The sequence below is a fragment of the Sciurus carolinensis genome, chromosome 9 (assembly GCF_902686445.1).
Source record: "Sciurus carolinensis chromosome 9, mSciCar1.2, whole genome shotgun sequence".
Classification (NCBI taxonomy): Eukaryota; Metazoa; Chordata; class Mammalia; order Rodentia; family Sciuridae; genus Sciurus; species Sciurus carolinensis.
Genome location: NC_062221.1, coordinates 80,598,311 through 80,616,531, shown reverse-complemented (window position 1 = coordinate 80,616,531; position 18,221 = coordinate 80,598,311). Strand labels below are relative to the sequence as shown.

Below are 18,221 nucleotides of genomic sequence, written 5' to 3'. Positions count from 1 at the left end.
TGAGTGCCTTTCAGTGAGGGGCTCTCTGGGTGGGATCCAGCTACTTCAGAAGTCAGCAGCTGAAGCAAATGGCCTGTCCCTGACAGGTCCCTGCTTTATCTCTCCAGGCCTTTCCGACCTTGGGTTTTATAAAAATACAGAGCAGCTCTTTTCAGTTAGTGGAATAGAAAAGATGCCTATTTAATAAGAAATCCCACCTCGTCTTGGCGAAAATGCACATACAAAATTTTGCAGCATGCTAGTCCCTACAGATAACCTCATTAAAAGAACTTCAAAGTTTTCCTCTCCCATGATCCTCTGCTTTGTCAGCCTTTTCATTTAATTCTTTCATTGATCAACCAGGTCACTGGCTCAGCACCCAGGCCACCTTCTCAAACTTGAATCCTTCTGACCCATGTAAATGCAACATTCCAAATTGAAACTTTTGGTGATTGGTTTTTCATTTTATTTGTTTATTTGTTTGCTTTTGTTTTTAATATCCAAAGCTTTCTGGTATATGAAAGACTACCCAGAATGCTAATACATATAACAGGTAAAATCCTATTTCATCAGGTTTCTAATACTTACGTATGATCTAACTAACCAGTGAGACCTAGTGGGACAAATACTGCTCAGTTGGCTCTGTTCCTAGCCATCACCATCAGCTTTGTCCACTCCCAACCACACTCACACCCCTACAAGGTCCCCTTCCCAAGCACCAACAAGCACAGGCCTAGATCATTCTCATCTAGTCCCACAGATGGCCACCTGGGCTGGACCTGACCGCACAGGAGTCATGCCCTTCAGCTTGTCCCTGCATGACCTTGCATGCCTGGAGGAGCTGCAAGTGTGAGGGCTGAAAGCTGAAATTCCAGCCCTTTCCCTTGTTCATGACCCTGACTGTGTCTTGGCCTCCTGTACCTCAACTGGGAACTCTAGGAGAATCTGGGAAGAAAGGTGAAGCACAGAAAAGATGTCTATAAATTGAGGGAATAGTGCTGTTCAGAGAGACAGAATAAACAGCATTAGTTTGACCCCATTCAGCAGCACCATTGATCTTAGCTCTCAATGTGGTTGAGAGGCTTCTGTTCGGTACAGGGCTTTCTCACAGATGAAGTGCCCTACAAACATAAGTTTCATTCCTTAGTTTTCTGCCTGCTTGAAATATTGACAAGTTGTACTTTTATCTCCAGATTTTATTTTGTATTTGTTTTTAGAAAATAAGGTATCACTGTATTCCCATGGATTATTGCAAGATCCTTTCCAATAAATATTTGAGGGACACACTGACCTCTTTCATTCAAACTGCTTGAAACCTACTGAACACGGATATTTATTAAAATAGTATTTCCCAAGGAAGAGCAAAACACACAAAAAAAAAACATAGTCCATGTTCAAATAAGAGAAGTTCTAGGTTAATTGTAATTAAATATATTAAGTTTATTTTCTGGGGAATTTCTCTGGGCCACTATTTTTTTCAGATGAGTTTTTTATTGCTTTTGGGAAAAAGAGACATTGATTTAGTAAAACAATATTCAAAATAAAATAAATTCTATATAATGAAAGTAAATCTCTTTCCCATCAGAGATGGGAAAATCTTTCAGATTTTCTGTCTTTGTTTTTTAAAAATATTTTTAGTTGTATACGGACTTGGTACCTTATTTATTTATTTATTTTGATGTTGTGGTGAAGATCTAACCTGCTAGGCAAGCATTCTACCACTGAGTAACAACCACAGCCCCTGTCCTGCTTTTTATATGCTTCATTATGTATATAGATTCTTTTTTCTTCTGTGCAGTTTGGAAACAAAATATTCACTTTGTTCATGCCCTATTTCACATAAAAGTATGTCAAGAGTGCTTTCCTGTCCGCATATACACGTAGACCACAGTGGTTTCAGTGGCTGTATAGATTCCATTGTGTGGCTGGCCTATAATTAAATCAGTCCCTTATTAAATCTCAAGCAGATCTCTTGCAGCTAGTGCACCATACAAATTAGATGTTATTCGATACATTTTTCAAGTGGAATTACTGAGTAAGAGGATTTTTAACATTTTTAATTGTATTTGTTTTACCAGTTGCCATCCAAAAGGGGCTGTCTCAATTGCACTGCCACCAACTGGGTGTGACAGTCTATTTCATGGCCTCCTGACCCATGTTTTTAATATTCTCACATGCATTGTGATCTTTACTGTAGAGATCAAATCATAAAATATTTAAAGAACTTAGTAAATCACGGAGTGGTGCTGTTCATTGGAGTTTTTTGTTGTTGTTTTATGTTTTGTTTTTATGGTTAAATCTAATGAAATCTTTGGAAACAAGTTAGAAAATGCTGCATTGAAAAGACAGTAAATTATCGATGGGAAGCTCCGTTCAAAATGGGGGGAAATTTAAACATGTTGGACAAGTTTGATAAAGAAATATAAGTAGAATATTATTTAAATTATAAATAAAAACAAAATTTTCACTATAACAAATCTGCATATTAATATTTCCATTATGAAGATGGTCTTGGACAATGTGGGGAAATATTTTGTATGGGTTCCAACAATGTTTCTGCTTTGTGTGCTCACCTGATAGTCTATAGTTCTGGTTGTCTTTTGACCACTAATTTGCTAAAGAGCCTTGGACCAAGTCGTTAATATCCTTGGCTTGGAGCTGGAAATTTCATGGGTTTTGGTGGTGGTTATTGTTCTTACTATTTTTCCTTGATAAATAATAGGCCTAACGCACTATCCCAGATTATCTAACTTAATCTTAGATAATTCAAATGCTAGGTAATATGTAAGTGATGATAATTATAATGAATTTACAAGTTTTTTCCTGCCCATCAGCTGTGATAAAGTACCACTAATACTCATTTACCTTTGCAGATAAGCATGAAGCTAAATTAAAAGGAGTAATATACTTTCAAGCCATTGAAGAAGTATATTATGATCATCTTAAGAATGCTAATAAGGTAAGAATTAGTTTTCTAAATTCATACAATTTGAATGCATAATTAATTTAGGGAAAATATATTTTTAGATTTTAAGCAACTTACTTGTTCCAGCATAACAAACAGATATGATCAAATGTTCTGGAAAATTAACGTTGAAATAAGTAGGATATTTCCTACTTAATAAGTAGGAATAAGTCAAGTAAAGGGAAACAAGTCTTGATAAATTGAGGAAATATTCTGGACATACTAGGTTGGGAGACCCGGCAAGATGACCCTGCAAGTGTTATGGAAAGAAGCTTACTGTATAGTTATGAGGGGAATGATAATTTAGTAAGATCTTAATAGAGCTAAGAATATCAACCACCACTTATGAAGAACCTTTTTATCAACTAGGTACTATGCTTTACAAATTAGCCACTAGGAAAATTGGCTGTGCTAATTTCATATGCAGAAAGATCAGAAAGATGGTCAATCTTGAGAAAGGCACTGGGTGTGGGCATGGGAGTTATAGTTAATGGAAAGTAATGCCTATATATATTTCTATAAGGAACATTTAAAGAGCAAGACCCCTCACATATGTCTTTGTGTTTATTGTTCTAACTTCGAGATGTTTGTTTGACATTCTTTTCACTTTTGGAATTTTAGAGTCCTAATCCATTACTCACCTTTAGCGTCAAGACACATGACAGAATCTATTACATGGTGGCCCCATCACCGGAAGCCATGCGGATCTGGATGGATGTGATAGTTACCGGGGCGGAAGGGTACACTCACTTCTTGTTGTAGTGAATGGAAGCAACCGTCCACTTCAGGGCAGACTGCAATAATCCCTTACAAGAATGAAGCCATATTCAATCCCAGATGGAAAGACCCGATTGACCCCCTCTCTGTGACTGTACACGCTCAGAACTCTTTTCATATTGAGAAGTCTTTTGTAAAAAGAAGAGGCTTTAATTCAAAGTTTGATCATACATAACAAAAGAATTGAAGCGCCTATGAGAAACACTATTTTGATAAATAGCATCATGTATGAACATTTCATATAAACTATTTTTTATCAATTGTTGGTTTTGGTGAAATGAACTAACAGTTTACAAAATGTCTGTATATATGTACTTGAAAATATAGAATTAGTTTAGCATCCAAATCATTGCCATTGACATTATTGGTAATCAACTGACTTTTTAAAAATAGCATTTTATCAATACAAGTAAATAAGGGCTTGGAGGAGAATGTGTTTTAAGAATTTTGCCTTAATTTTTAAGTACTGCACCAAAACCAAAGACTTGGCATGATTTCTGTTTAGCAATAGTAGTTTCAAGTAATAAACTGCACTTAGTGTGACTCTATATTTTAAAATGATATTTTGATGCCATCAAGTGCCCAGGAAATTGACTTTGCAATGTCACCAACAGCATAAGCTACCGAACATATATAGTAAACCACTTACTGTAAAAAGAGAAAAAATATAGCTGTGTGTTTCAAAAAAAAAGTCACTGTAGACAACAGATGTTCTCTCACATTGGACAATTTAAATAAAGAGAACATTTGGTGTTAGGAGCTTATTTTGCTGAAGATTTCTCCATTCCCCATGCTGAGGATAAAGGCAACCAGTAGTGCATTTTCTTTAGATTGTTGGATTCCTCTTTGTTATGGAGCACATCTGCTAACTGCTGTTCTCATGACTTAACTCTGAAACTATAGCTCTGTTTTTGCCAAAGAACAGAATAATTAAAATACCTATTTACAGAAATGGTGTAGTTCTATAAAAAGGCAAGCAAAGTTCACTTAACATTCTCTATAATAGTTTATTATGTATTTTCAATTAGCCTTTGTTTTTTAGAGTTAAATTAATTTTTGTTGAATGAAATGACTTCAGGCAAGTCTCTTTTATAATGGTTTCTCGGATGCCATTTATCCTAGTTTTTCATGTTTTGTGTGTTTGTAAGTATGAATGTACTCTTTCCCAAACATGGCAAATAAATAAAAGTAGAAAATAATGATGTTACTTACAAAGGGGAAATGATTAGTTTAGAAGTGTCTATAAAATCTGTCAGGCCTGATTGGGTACAATTTTTTTTTTTATTTTGCAATGTACTTTGTATACATATATACATGTTGCCAATAATAAGACTGCAACTGGATAACACAAGATTTTACTTGAACAATGAAGGACAAAAATCATGATTGTAGAAGATATTTTTAAAATCGGATTTTGCAGAGATCACCTCTAAACTCATTAATGGTCTAAGAGAATGAAATGCAATTGCTAAGATTTTGTTGGTTAAGGTAAAGACATAATTTTTCTGTACTGTACTATCTCCATAGGATTGTAAGGGTATTCTAATCAATTTGCATGAAAACCTTTTAAATATGTGTGTTAAATATATTGAGTGTGGATTAAAATGTTGACCTGATTTCACATTTGAAAGTAAACTCCTCTCTCATTAAGAAGTTACCCATCTGTAACATGATGGGAGGTAGATTAATCAGCAAAAATCAATTGTAGAATCCATATATAGATTGTTGTGTGCCAACATTATGGTTTTTAGTTTAACAAGTAAATAGAAGGATCTCTGGCCACATTGCTGTTGCTTACGAAATGAGATAAAACTTGAAAAAAATCTGACATATTGTCTTTTTGCACTGATGCAGTGATAACTGTGGATTGCAAGGGCCATGTTTACTCATCTTTCTATCCAACAACAAAAAAATGCAAATGTGAAGGAAAGCTTTGAGGTTTTACTTGATGGGGATTTCATTTCTCTCTCTAAACTAAGATAGCAGATTTCTGAAAGAGAAACTGCCCTCAGCAATATGTTCTTTCATCCCTTTGTCTCTTAATGAAGGCAACATTGACAGTAGATGACCAGAATGAAAACAAGTTGGTCAACTTCAAGCCCATCACTGTCAGTAAAAGTATTTATACTTGTCATAAGCCACAAATGTTCCTAAATTGATAGGTTAGGAATGGATAAAGAAAATGATTCATGGGTTTGCTTTTGTTGTGCAGCATTCTTCCCACTATGACGATTGCCACTATTTTGCTACACACATAATGCCAGAAGACCTGAAAAAAGAAAGGGGAAAGAAGGAAGAGGAATCATTGAACATTTGCAATTATCCAAAAACTAAAAGGAGAAGTGATTTGTTGTTAAAATACTAGGGATGGTGAAGTGACGTTCCTTGGGTATCACCTTTGTGATTCAGTCCCTTTGTATTCTACAACAGACCTAATGGAAAAATGGCAAAATAGCTGAACATCTTGTGGAGTATGTTCTGAAGTTAAGTCCTTAGTCTATGTCCTTCCTATTTTAGAGACATTACACCTTTAAGAAAGAGATCTATTCAGTCTCTATTTATCCAACTTTTCCAGTTTGTTACCCATCTGTAACATGATGGGAGGTAGATTAATCAGCAAAAATCCAAAGACATGCTGGATTTACTATATCCAACCTTTGCCTTTAACTCTGGTACCAGTCATTGCTCCAAAATTTATAACAAATAGTCAAGTGGTTTCACCCGAAGTATTACACCAGACACAGTAATTTTTAAGCAGACAAATCTTAGAGAAGGCGTTACTGGTTGATACTTGAGGCCCTCAAGAAGTACTTTGAAGGGTATCAGAGTTTATACAACTATTTATCCAACTATTTTTCTATTGTCCATATTTTTTTCTTGTTTTCTCTAAGAATGGTGCTGTAGTAGATAACATGCATCGTAATGGACTTGTGTTTGCTTGTTTTCAATAAGGTACTCACAAATGGGAGGGCACTGGGTCAAAGCACATTGAAAATAATGCATATTTTAAATTGAAATAAATGTGGCCACATTACTTGACAAGATTTTAGCATTTCACCCTCCCAGCAACCATACATAAATGATAAGTTTCCAGCATCTTTGCAAATATTTGCCCTTTTTAATTTCTGTCAATCTTATGGGTGGAAAAAATGGCATGTAATTTTTTAAATTCACATTTTTCAATTAGGCATCATGTTTATTTATTTAAACTGCCTATTTATAGCTGTTGGTCAGTTTATCGAAATCGTTTTTCTTATTTCTAAGAGTAAACTGAATAGAATCGATGTATCTATGCTGTAAAGTCTGTTTTTTTTCTAGGTTCTCGTTGGACTTAATGTATCTTTTGCCATTAAAAATGTTTAAGTTCATATACAATCAAATGTATTTTTCTGTGTAATTGGAGGGTTTCAAATATTGATTTAAAAATTCCCTTCTAGGGGCTAGGGTTTTGGCTCAGTGGTAGAGCGCTTGCCTAGTATGTTTGAGGCACCGGATTCGATTCTCAGCACCACATAAATAAGTGAATAATAATAGGTCTATCAACATCTAAAAAATGTAAAAAAAAAATCCCTTCTACTCCTGGATTACAAAATATTCTTTTAAAATTTATTTACTCTTCTCAGTTCTATTCTTCCGCAGATGATTTAATCTGCGGAAGCCATTCGTCCATATCCCAAGAAGCAGTGGTCAGGATAATTCAATCATTGAGCATCAGACACATGAAAAAGTAGAACAAAACTATGCAATGAAAATGGGCAGGGAACCAGAAGATGTCTGATTTCACAACAGAGATTTGCACATCAGAATTAAGGTCTCATCTGGGAAGCGTTTGCGGCAGAGGTTGTAAGTGTCAGGGAGTCATGGGAACTTGGGCTGCAGCAAGTCTTTTGTTTCCGCTCCCAAGGGTCCTCAGGACGATGACAGAGTTTCCTATCTAGGAAGGCTGGATATAGTTCCTCTCCAAGCTTTCAGCAGCAGCTGAGAAGGCAGCTTCACTCAAAGTATTCCAAACCATTACAAGCAAATTTCCCTAAGAGAAGAAACAGTTCAGTAGTAAGAAGGTTAACTACGACAAATGCTCTACGCATGCGCGCTCTTCTGACTAAGAAACTGCTGAGCAGCAGGGTTTAGCAAGTTCCGCCTTCCAGGGAGCTGCGCAGGCGCACTCTGGGAACGATGCGTGATGCACGTCCATGTAGAACGGGGCTGAACGCACGGACAGCTGGGAAGATGGCGGGTGCGGGCTTGGCTGCTGTGGCTGCCTGGGTACCCTGTCGGAGCTGGGGCTGGGCAGCCGTCTCCTTTGGCCCACACCGTGGCCTCAGCGCCTTACTTCCACGGAAGCCCCAGCGGGCGCCTCGGTGGCTCCCAGGTTAGTGTCCGAAAGGCGGGAGTAAGCTGCGTTCTTTGGAACCCTCGGCGTTCGGTCATTTCCTGTGCAATGCATTTTTGGCGCTCCATTCAAAAGCGCATTACCTTTTTTCTTAGCACTCCAGGTCTAGGCAGTTTGTACATTTCTGGTGAAGGCTGTGAGGCGAGCTCTGCAGGGCCCTGGGGTAATCTTGGAAGGCCGGGTCCTCGCTGGCGTTTCATCCTCTGTAGTTTAAGGTGCTCCTGCCCTCTGCTAGCCTGCTTTTTCTGCAATAAACATTAGCAACAGGAAAAATTAAGATGTGCATTTAATGCACTTGGTATTACTAGCTTTGGGGACTTTACGCTTTAAAATGCCTAAACCTGCCCTCCCATGACTTGAAACTTAAAATACGAGGCATGTTCTTTTTAAAAGTGTAACTGCCCCTCTTTAATCCTAATTTTCTAATGTTGTTTTCTTGATGCTCCTGCTCAGTGAAGGAGCTATAATCATTACAAAAGAAACAAGTTTTTGGACCAAAAATCAGAGAACCTCACACACACACACACACCACACACATACACATGCACGCAGCCTTTTTGAATTATATCCTTTACACACCCTTGTCATGTAGCTGTCAGATGCTTGGTACCTGGGATAGTAATTAATTGGTCACTGTAGAGACCTTTTGTTTCTAATTTAATAAGTTAAACTCATATAGTCAATTTAATTGTACACAACCAAAAATACATGTTAAATACAAGCCAAGTATAGTATGTCTGTCATTAAGCTAAAACACTCTCCTGTTTAGCAAATATTCACTGAGCATTTATATACCAAGTTTTCAGCTAATTCTTATGGTACAAAAATGACTTATGAATATAATGTTAAGAATATGTTCACTTTAAATAAATTTGTCTCAGGGAGATTCTTGGGTTGGGATGTAATAACTGGAAGATGAGGAGTTTTTTGAGTGCTTAACTGAGGAAATGGAAAATGATAATTGTTGATATAATTTGCTGACCAAACAACTGACCAATTTTTCACCAAAGGGTTTAAATTGGGCATATTTCTCTATACATTGAAACTTTGAAACAGGTTTACATGTAAAAGGGAGAGCATTAAAGCCTTCAAATAAGTTTTTTAAAAATAAACATAAATTCAAAATGGGGAAAATTTTCACAGCACATATGAAAGGAACTGAGAGGTTTTCGCTAGCCACAAGAAACTGGAGGAAGGCTCCACTTAATATAAAAGAAATTGGCTAGTTCAGAAAAAAACACCATAAGGAATTACACACATGTAATGGCTTTGAAGGGAGAAAATGAGGGGGGTGTGTGTCTGTGTCTATATGTGTGTGTGCTAAATACAGTATCCTTTGACTTTTTAAAATCAAATACTGATTTATTCTAGTGAAAACATTTTTTAAAAAGTGAAATGAACTAGCTTTGTAAGGTTTACCATTTGTGCTGCTGTATTTAAATTACCCTAATATGTGTGTGTATCATTCATGAAAGCCAAACCAACACAAAACAAAGTTATCGTAGAGTCCTATGAGAAATCTTTTTCTAAAAACATTTGTAGTTCAAGGTTATTTGTAAAGGAACTGCTCCTTGAATCTCTTGCAACCAGTACAAAATTATAACCATCTGTTACCACGGCCTTTGATTTCAGGGTGGGATGGATGAATGGGGTCATTAATAAAAGGAGTGCAACACTTCCCCTTTGAAACAATTTCTCAAAGAGCAGAGGATGTGAAACTCCTCAGACAATTAAAAAGAAGAAAAATAATCTTCCAAGGGAGGGCTTTAACTAGTGCAGTTAAATCTGAATGTTCCTTAATACTATTGAGAATAGATCATGTAACAGCAACAGGGAAATGTTTTCTGATGTGTCTGTCTTTTATTGCCTTGTAATATCTACTTCATTGTGTAATTTGGAAGATTGGGCCTTGCCCAAAGAAGTTATTGGTTTTGACCTTTTTAAAACAAAAATCTCATGCCATGACTAATTAATTTAGTACTTGTTAATTTAGTCTTTTCTCCCCCTATCAAAATGAAATAGTATTTAATATCAGTGAGTTAAGAAAGTTAAGGTTTTATATATATGATTTTCAAAAAACTGTATTTGGAAATTATAATTTATGTTTTGTGTACTTTGTTTAGTTTGCAGACAAAAGACATCGGTCTCTTTCCTTAATCGACCAGACCTCCCAAAACTGGCTTATAAGAGACTAAAAGGCAAAAATCCAGGAGTTATCTTCATCCCTGGCTATCTTTCTAATATGAATGGTACAAAAGCATTGGCGATTGAGGAGTTTTGCAAATCTCTAGGTCACGCCTGTATAAGGTAGGAACAACACACTTCAGAGAATATTGCTACCATTTAGCATGGCGGTGGAGAATTACTTCTGTAACCAGCTGAAGTAAATGCCAGCACTTTTCTAGATTAATTTATTTTAATCGTCTGTAAACTTTCATATTGTGATTTAGGGTCACTGTAAAAGCATCCTTTAAAAGACATTTTTTAAAGGTCTTTGTGTTAACTGACAATACTGGTAGGAAAGAATATATAACAAAAACAGATATACTACTTGACTTTCTTGTAATCTCTTGTATAATTTTGTTGTATTTTTCCCTTCAAGACATAAGGATTTATTTGACCACTGTTTACTGCCTTCAAAAATATGTATTTAGTGCAAGGTTGTGGCTAAGTTGCAAAAGTGTGTTTAGTGTACTTCAGTGTGAACCCATGTGTTAAATCTCCAGCACCACACACATAAACACAAAGTATCTTAAAGTAATTTATGTACTTCAAAGTATTGTAAAATTAGTATTTTATGACACATAATTGCTGAATTTTCTCTTTTTATTCACTCCTGTAATCTTAATATTTTTGAGCATTATAAGGATATGTAGTGTTCAACTAAAGATTAATTTTACATTTCCTAATTTTTCATACCAACAATTAGTAAAATAATTTTTTCACTTTGTTGTCAGGTTTATCTATAATAGTCATTTATCATCTAATTGAATAGCAGAGAGAGTATGGTTTAGTCAAGAGTATTAGCCTGGAATTCAAGAATTATGGGTTCTATAGTAAATTCTGTCAATAATGGTGACAAACAAGTCTGACAGTAAACACTGCCAAATTTTATAATCAAAAAAAAGTAGGTTAAATTAAATATAGTTTCTAAGTTCTTTTTAGTACTGTCTGCATAAAAGTCTATTCACCCAAGTTTTTAGAGTAATTTCACTAATATTCAGTATTTCTATAAAATATAGCTAGACATTAGCTGTTTGACCTGTTAGCAGAAATTATGTCAATTATATGGATTTAGACTTTTCTCCTCAATCTAATTATCAGAACTATTTCATTTTCATGGTCAGAACTCTTTAAAATCTCTTCTGGCTTAATTGTTAGTCTGAAGGCAAGTTTTTTTTTTTTTAAGTAGTCTCTCTAGCATTATACTGGGTGCTGAACATAATATAAGAATTATATATAATATAAGAATTATAAAACATTATTCTTGTCCTTAAGATTCTTTCAGTCAGGGTGGAGACAATACAGATAAGAAATGAGACAAAAATACTCATCAGAATGCGATTGTCAAAAGAGCATTAACTTAATTGCTTAAGGTGAGAGAAAGGAAACTGAGGATTGAAGTGGGTAGAAAAGACCTCATAAAGGAGCTTTGAAGAATAATTAAGATTTAAATAGGAAGGAAGTTCTATCCAGGGAGGGAGGCTACCCTGAGCAGAACATCATATTAGAAATATTGCTATTACTGTTTCTTGAGCCCCCACCCAGATCTGAATTAACAGATCACCTTTTTACTGACTCTTAAATTTCACCTGAGCCTATGAGAGCTATGACTTGTTCCTTTCTCTCTATAAGACATAATGTGAATTTTCTGCATTTCAGATATTATATATAGTACACCTTTATAAAGTATAGCCCACTCCTTAAAATTTTTAATTTGATCGGGTTCCTTTTTATTTGCTCTTATCAAACTTTATTACAGCGTAATCACTATTAAGTATTGATTGCATTTTAGTTTACTATAAGAAATTTTTTCCAATTTCTCAATTCACTTTTGTTGTAATTTTCACTATAAAGTTTAGATCTTAAATGATGAGTGATTAGTTTATTAAATAAGAAATGATACAAATGGATATGGGAGACAGGCCACAAATAAATTATCAAGTGTCTTACTGTCAAGAAGTAATAAGTGCTATGAGAAAAAAAAAAAAAAAAAAAAACAGAAAAAAAACAGTAAGGAAACAGAATGATGAAAGAAACTCTGTTTTAATGATTGAACAGTTTTCCCAGGGGTGTAGTATTAGAACCAAAGACCTGAATGAAGTGAGAGAGCAACGCAGTGTATATCTGGAGAAAGAATACACCATGTAGAGAAAAAAGCTGCCATGGCAGGAAAGTGGATGGTGTTCTTTGTATTCACTAAAGGAAGGAAAAATAGAGTTGGGAGGGAGGGAAAAAGAACAGTAAGAGATGAGATTAGAGAGTTGGTCAGGGTCCAAAATATGGTAAGGACTTCGGGTTTTATTAAAGATTATAGAAAACCTTTGGAGGGTTTATGTAAGATATGTATTTGTTTAAAAATGGTCACTCTGACTACTATGTGGAGAATAGAAAATGCAAGTGAAAAATAGAAACAAGAGGATTTATGAGAACGCTTTTTATTAGTTCATTTGAGAGATAATAATGACTTGGGCCAGCTGATAACAGTGGAGCAGATAAGAAAGTGATTGGAAGTGGAAGATATTTAAGGGTTAAGCCAATACAAATTGCTAAAATATATATTGACTCTGATTTTTTACTTTATTTTTGGTATTTTAATAACAAGGAATGTACTATCTTTCTTCAAACTTAAAGAAGCAAATATATAGAGAGATATGTAAGCATTTATGTATAAATATATATTTTCCTTTTTTCAGGTTCGATTACTCAGGAGTTGGAGAATCAGATGGTAAATTAGAAGAATGTACAGTGGGGAAATGGAGAAAAGATGTTCTTTCTATAATTGATGAATTAGCTGAAGGACCACAGGTGACTGTTTTTATTAGCTATGTAACTATAGACTACAGCCTCATGATATTCAAGCTATTTTCTTAGATACAAAACTTTAATATTTTAAGTTTAACAGTAAGTTTTATGAACAATTTTGATTTAAAATTGTTCCATCATTTTTACTTTCTAATAAAAAGTAATCAATTTATTTTTCATTGTACAAATTTTATTTTCAAAATTTTGTCTGTTTTACAAAGTTAATTATAATTGAATTTTACTTTGTGCCTATTATTAAAAGTCTGGAAGCTTTATAAATATAGAAGACAAAAGTTCGTACATTTCTATTAAACTACTCACTTTTCTTATAAACATTCCTCTTTAAAATGGTAACAAAATTTTATTTTTAGATACTAGTTGGATCTAGCCTTGGTGGATGGCTTATGCTTCATGCTGCAATTGCCCGGCCAGACAAGGTCATGGCTCTTATTGGTGTAGCTACAGCTGCAGATGGTCTAGTGACACAGTTTAATCAGCTTCCTGTTGAGGTAAGTCACAGGTCACTTCAGCAACCCCAAAGGTGTACCTCCTGTCATTCTTCCGCTTTATCTTTTTTTGACTATTTATGTATCATCTGTCACTTGACATTATGCTGGCACATCTTTTATCTTAGCTGCTTTTTTGTATAGTCTCCTTATCAAGTTTGTTTGGTCTCTTGCTTAAGGTTTCCTTCACAGTCCCTTCAAATCATTCTCCCAAATATTTGAGCCACATTAATAATAAAATCATACTTTGTAATTTCTTTTTTAAGAGACTTTCTTTTTTCTTTTTTTTTTTCTTTTTTCTTTTTTTGTACCAGAAATTGAACCCAGGGGCACATTGTGCATTAACACTGAACCACATCCCCAACTCTTTTTTTATTATATTTTATTTTGATACAGGGTCTCACTAAGTAGGAAGACTTCCTTTATTAAGCACATTTATGTGTTTGGATCACATGGCATGATCTACTTTTGTGCCTCCTATTTTTACTTTGTGGCATCTGGGCAGTATTACCTATTCCCACTACTGTTTTAGACTGAACTGAACAATTTAAAAATTGTTTTTAGCCCGAAAGCAGCCTCAGATCCTCCAGACAGCAGACATCAGCCAGTGAGTGCACACAGATAAAATACAACGTTCTGGACTAGTTACTTAGTTGCACTCTTCTTATACTCCAAATTCTTGTGGGGGTGGGGGTGCTTTTTTGCTATTATCAGCAGATCATATAGAAAAGAGATTTCTGAAATAATTGGCAAGACAGCTAATTTATTATACTCTGTTCTTGGCCACATGTTTAAGCATATCACTTCTCTGCAACAATTAAAAAATAATGAGTAGTAGATGCTTATTTTTGTATAGTTTCAATTGTTTTGTAATTAATTGAATTCTCCTCGGGTTCTTTTTCCTAGAGACCTAAATTTCACCTTGTGGGACTAAGGTTCTGGCAGGTCTGAGGCACAGAAATTAATGAATGTAAAACAGCCTAGAGCAGTGGTTTTAAAAGTACAAATCTCCAGACTAGCAGATTATCATCACCTCAGAACTTTGTTAGGAAAGCAAATTCTTGAACTTGAGCTTTACCTTGAATTAGAAATTGAGGATGTGGATCGAGTAATCTGTTTTAACAGACCAGCAGAGTAAAGTTTGAGAACCACTGCTGTGGGAATTTAGGAAGAGGAGGAAGGAAGGAACTAAAAGAAGAAAATAAAGTATGTAGTGTTGAATAGTAGAATGTCATTGACTTTAACCCCAAGTTCTGCATTGAAATCTGTGCTGTATATTATCTGTTCTAAATTTGTTCTTAGTTCATGTTGTTCTCAGCTTCTTAAGCAATAGCATTGTCTATATAATCAGAATTTGCATATTATTTCCTGTCAGGGTTGAAAATACAAAGCTGGTCTTCCTTGCACTTATCTCTTATTTCTGAAATATTTTCACTTTGTTTCTTACTTGTACAAAGTTGCTCAGTCCTAATGCTTTTCCTACCCTTGACTCCATCCACTTCACTCAGTAATACAGTCCTCAAGGTAGGAAATTATCTCAGAGATGTGGCAGAGTGAAAAGGAATTAAAAGCCTTTTTATTTTTAAAAGGCATTAATTTTTTAAGTTCATATGAAAAGATCTGTGTATGTTTGCTTTTGTACATTGTATCTACATCACTCTGCATGAAGATGGGGTGTATATTTCCTAATGATTGAAAAGACCTCTAGTATGCAGATCAAGGCCTATATTTGCTAATCCTAGATCAAATTAGTAAGTGGTTCTTAATTTAAAAGCATGTAAAAGGAAAGAGCAGGGATACTGGAACGTCTGTCTTCTCCACACAAATAGCTAGCCATAACAATGTCAAGGGAGCAGGAGAGAATCATATCCTTTTTAACCTTGGGAATATTAAGCACACCATTTCTCTTTGTTTGCCATGGAACTTGACCTCCCTCATAACTGACTAATCATCATCTCTTCTTCAGACAGGATGCACAGCTGTTTGGAATCTAAGATTCTAAAAATCACATTGCCTTGATAATAATTTCTTGGTGTAAAAATTATATATATTGAATATTTTCTTTGGGTAATACTATTTTTGCTATTTCTGAACTTTTTGTTTTTGAGAGTTTGGGACATGAAACATTTTATAAAGTTAACTTTGTTCTTCAAATGAACTATATGAATTTAATTCAATGGTAGATAACAAACATAGTTGGGGATCAGGGATGCATAATATAAATATTATTAATTCAGTATCTTGGTAATTAGCCTACCTTCTATTTCAGCAAATAAACAATGGAACTAAGTTTTAATTACTGAAATGTACAAATTCATGAACAATCTTGCTTGAAGATAACTGAATGTCATTTTTCCTCTAAACATTTGGTTTACATGTTGTTTTACTACAGAAAACCTCATGATTTTAATATAGATTCATACATTTTTGTATCTTATAGAATTTTCATTAATTTAAAACCATTTGGAGACATACTGAGAAGCACAACTTTCAGATATGTACAAATCTTTTCTCAAAGATATTCAGTGAGTAATAATATGGGGATGGTCAAGCTAATTATCTTAAGTTGATCATAGTAGACTATTCTACAGCCTTTAAAAATTATAGAATTTTGAAAAGCCCAGGAATATACATACTGAATAAATAAACCAGTATAGAAAATTGTATATGAATACATAATAGATAATGTAGTTTATGTATTACATATATAAAACCAAATACATAAAGAAAAATATTGAAAGCCAGAATGTAAATGATTGTTATTTCTGTGAGGCAGGATTATGGATAGTGATTTTTTTTCAATTTACTGTTTTTATTTGCTATGCTTTCTATAATGAATATATGTTATTCATTGAAAATTCTAATTTTTAATTTAAAAAACTGAGAAATTATAATCTCAAAATTAGGAATTCTCAAAAGGAGTATGGAACATGAAATATTTCATATTAAGGGAATAAATGTAGAAAAGATTTTTCAGTTTTTAAGGAAGTATTTGGAAGACTCCTATGTTATTCAAAACAAACATTTATTTTCTCATTTCTAGAATGCTGAAAAGTAAAAGCTATACATTTTACCTTCAGCCTAAAATTGTATGAGCATGTACATGGTTGTTCCATAATCATTGACATCTTATTTTTATTTTTAATTCCATGCTGAATTCTTCCCGTACCCCATACCCATTCTACATACTTCTTATGGTTTCTTTTCATTTTACAATTTTGAAATCTAAACAACTTTTATTTGAAGATCTAATTTTATATAAATATGAGTGTAGTCTTGGACTGATTTCTAGAAATTATTGTACTTTTCGCTGTCTTTATTTCCCTTTTCAGTTGGAGTGAAGCAACACCTGATTTAAGAAGCAGTATGATAAAGTTAGATAAATCTAAACTTGATTCATAGTCATAACAGTCACTCACTTTGAACTCCGAACATGATTTTTAATTTTGCTAAACCTTAATATCCACTTTTATAAATCTGGAATGAATACAGAATTACTATCACGATTATGAGATAATATGTGTAAAGTACCTATTACAGCACCTTGCTCATAGTATTAATTTTTAATAATTATTTCTGTTATATTTTTGTCCTTTTATACAAGGACTGCTTTCCTGAGACAAAGCCTATTGCACGTGTTAATGTTACTTACATGCTTTTATTTTCCTCATTTTTCCCAATAGGTAAAAAAGGAAGTGGAGATAAAAGGTGTGTGGTCCATGCCATCAAAATACCATGAGGATGGATTTTATCATGTTCAGTACAGTTTAATTAAGGAAGCAGAACACCACTGCTTGTTACATAGTCCGATTCCTGTGACCTGCCCTATAAGATTGCTCCATGGCATGAAGGATGAAATTGTACCTTGGCACACATCCATGCAGGTTGCTGACCGAGTAGTCAGCAAAGATGTAGATGTTATCCTCCGAAAACATAGTGATCATAGGATGAGGGAAAAAGCGGACATTCAACTTATTGTTTACACTATTGATGACTTGATTGATAAGCTTTCAACGTAGTTCACTAGAATCACATTTTTAATAGGTATGTAAATTATTCAGAAGATTGAAAGAGACACAGCAAATCCAAGACCCTGATACTGTAGGTTTTTCCCTCTTACCTCTATTTTGTAAATATCAGAAAAGTATTTATTTAATGATGTCTTTGCACAAATAACACATATAGTGATAGAAGTACTGGCTGCTGTTTAGAAAAATTTCTCCTTCCTTCAATCTCTTTGTCCATTAAAATATTTCTTATTTTTTATTCAAGAGATATTTTACTTGTGCATGTGAGCCTTGCTAGTTCTTATGTTCTATTATTAATAAAAAATATTTTGACTTCTGTTTGCTACCTTTATAAATGGAAATTTGTAAAATTCTGATTTTAAAATGCAGTTCACAAAAGATAGGAAGATGTTTATTGAAATAAATTTGAAATGTCTAAAGCATAAGAAAGTTCAAAAATAAGAATGTCATATTTGAACTTAAAATTAAGGTTTTAATCTTTTAAAGGCTTACAGCTCACAGTACTCACAATGATATGAAAAACATATTTCTAAATTTTGACTACATGT

The 18,221-nt window shown here is 34.2% G+C and overlaps 2 protein-coding genes across 11 annotated transcripts in view; both read left to right on the top strand.

Moving 5' to 3' along the window:
- Positions 1 to 7,089, top strand: part of Phldb2 (pleckstrin homology like domain family B member 2) — a 208,224-nt gene extending 201,135 nt beyond the window's left edge. For all 10 annotated transcript variants that reach the window (XM_047563147.1, XM_047563141.1, XM_047563140.1 and 7 more), the window contains 2 exons: positions 2,853 to 2,938; positions 3,566 to 7,089. In XM_047563147.1, coding sequence (XP_047419103.1) covers positions 2,853 to 2,938; positions 3,566 to 3,706 — 227 coding nt within the window. In that variant the 3' untranslated portion in view covers positions 3,707 to 7,089. The remainder of the gene's footprint in view (positions 1 to 2,852; positions 2,939 to 3,565) is intronic.
- Positions 7,090 to 7,889: 800 nt separating this feature from the next.
- Abhd10 (abhydrolase domain containing 10, depalmitoylase) lies at positions 7,890 to 17,991 on the top strand. The gene is made up of 5 exons (XM_047564194.1): positions 7,890 to 8,093; positions 10,238 to 10,421; positions 13,031 to 13,142; positions 13,511 to 13,648; positions 17,329 to 17,991. Exons 1-5 carry the CDS (start codon positions 7,898 to 7,900, stop codon positions 17,662 to 17,664), a joined length of 966 nt encoding a protein of 321 aa, XP_047420150.1. The 5' UTR covers positions 7,890 to 7,897; the 3' UTR covers positions 17,665 to 17,991.
- The last annotated feature ends 230 nt before the right edge of the window (positions 17,992 to 18,221 follow it).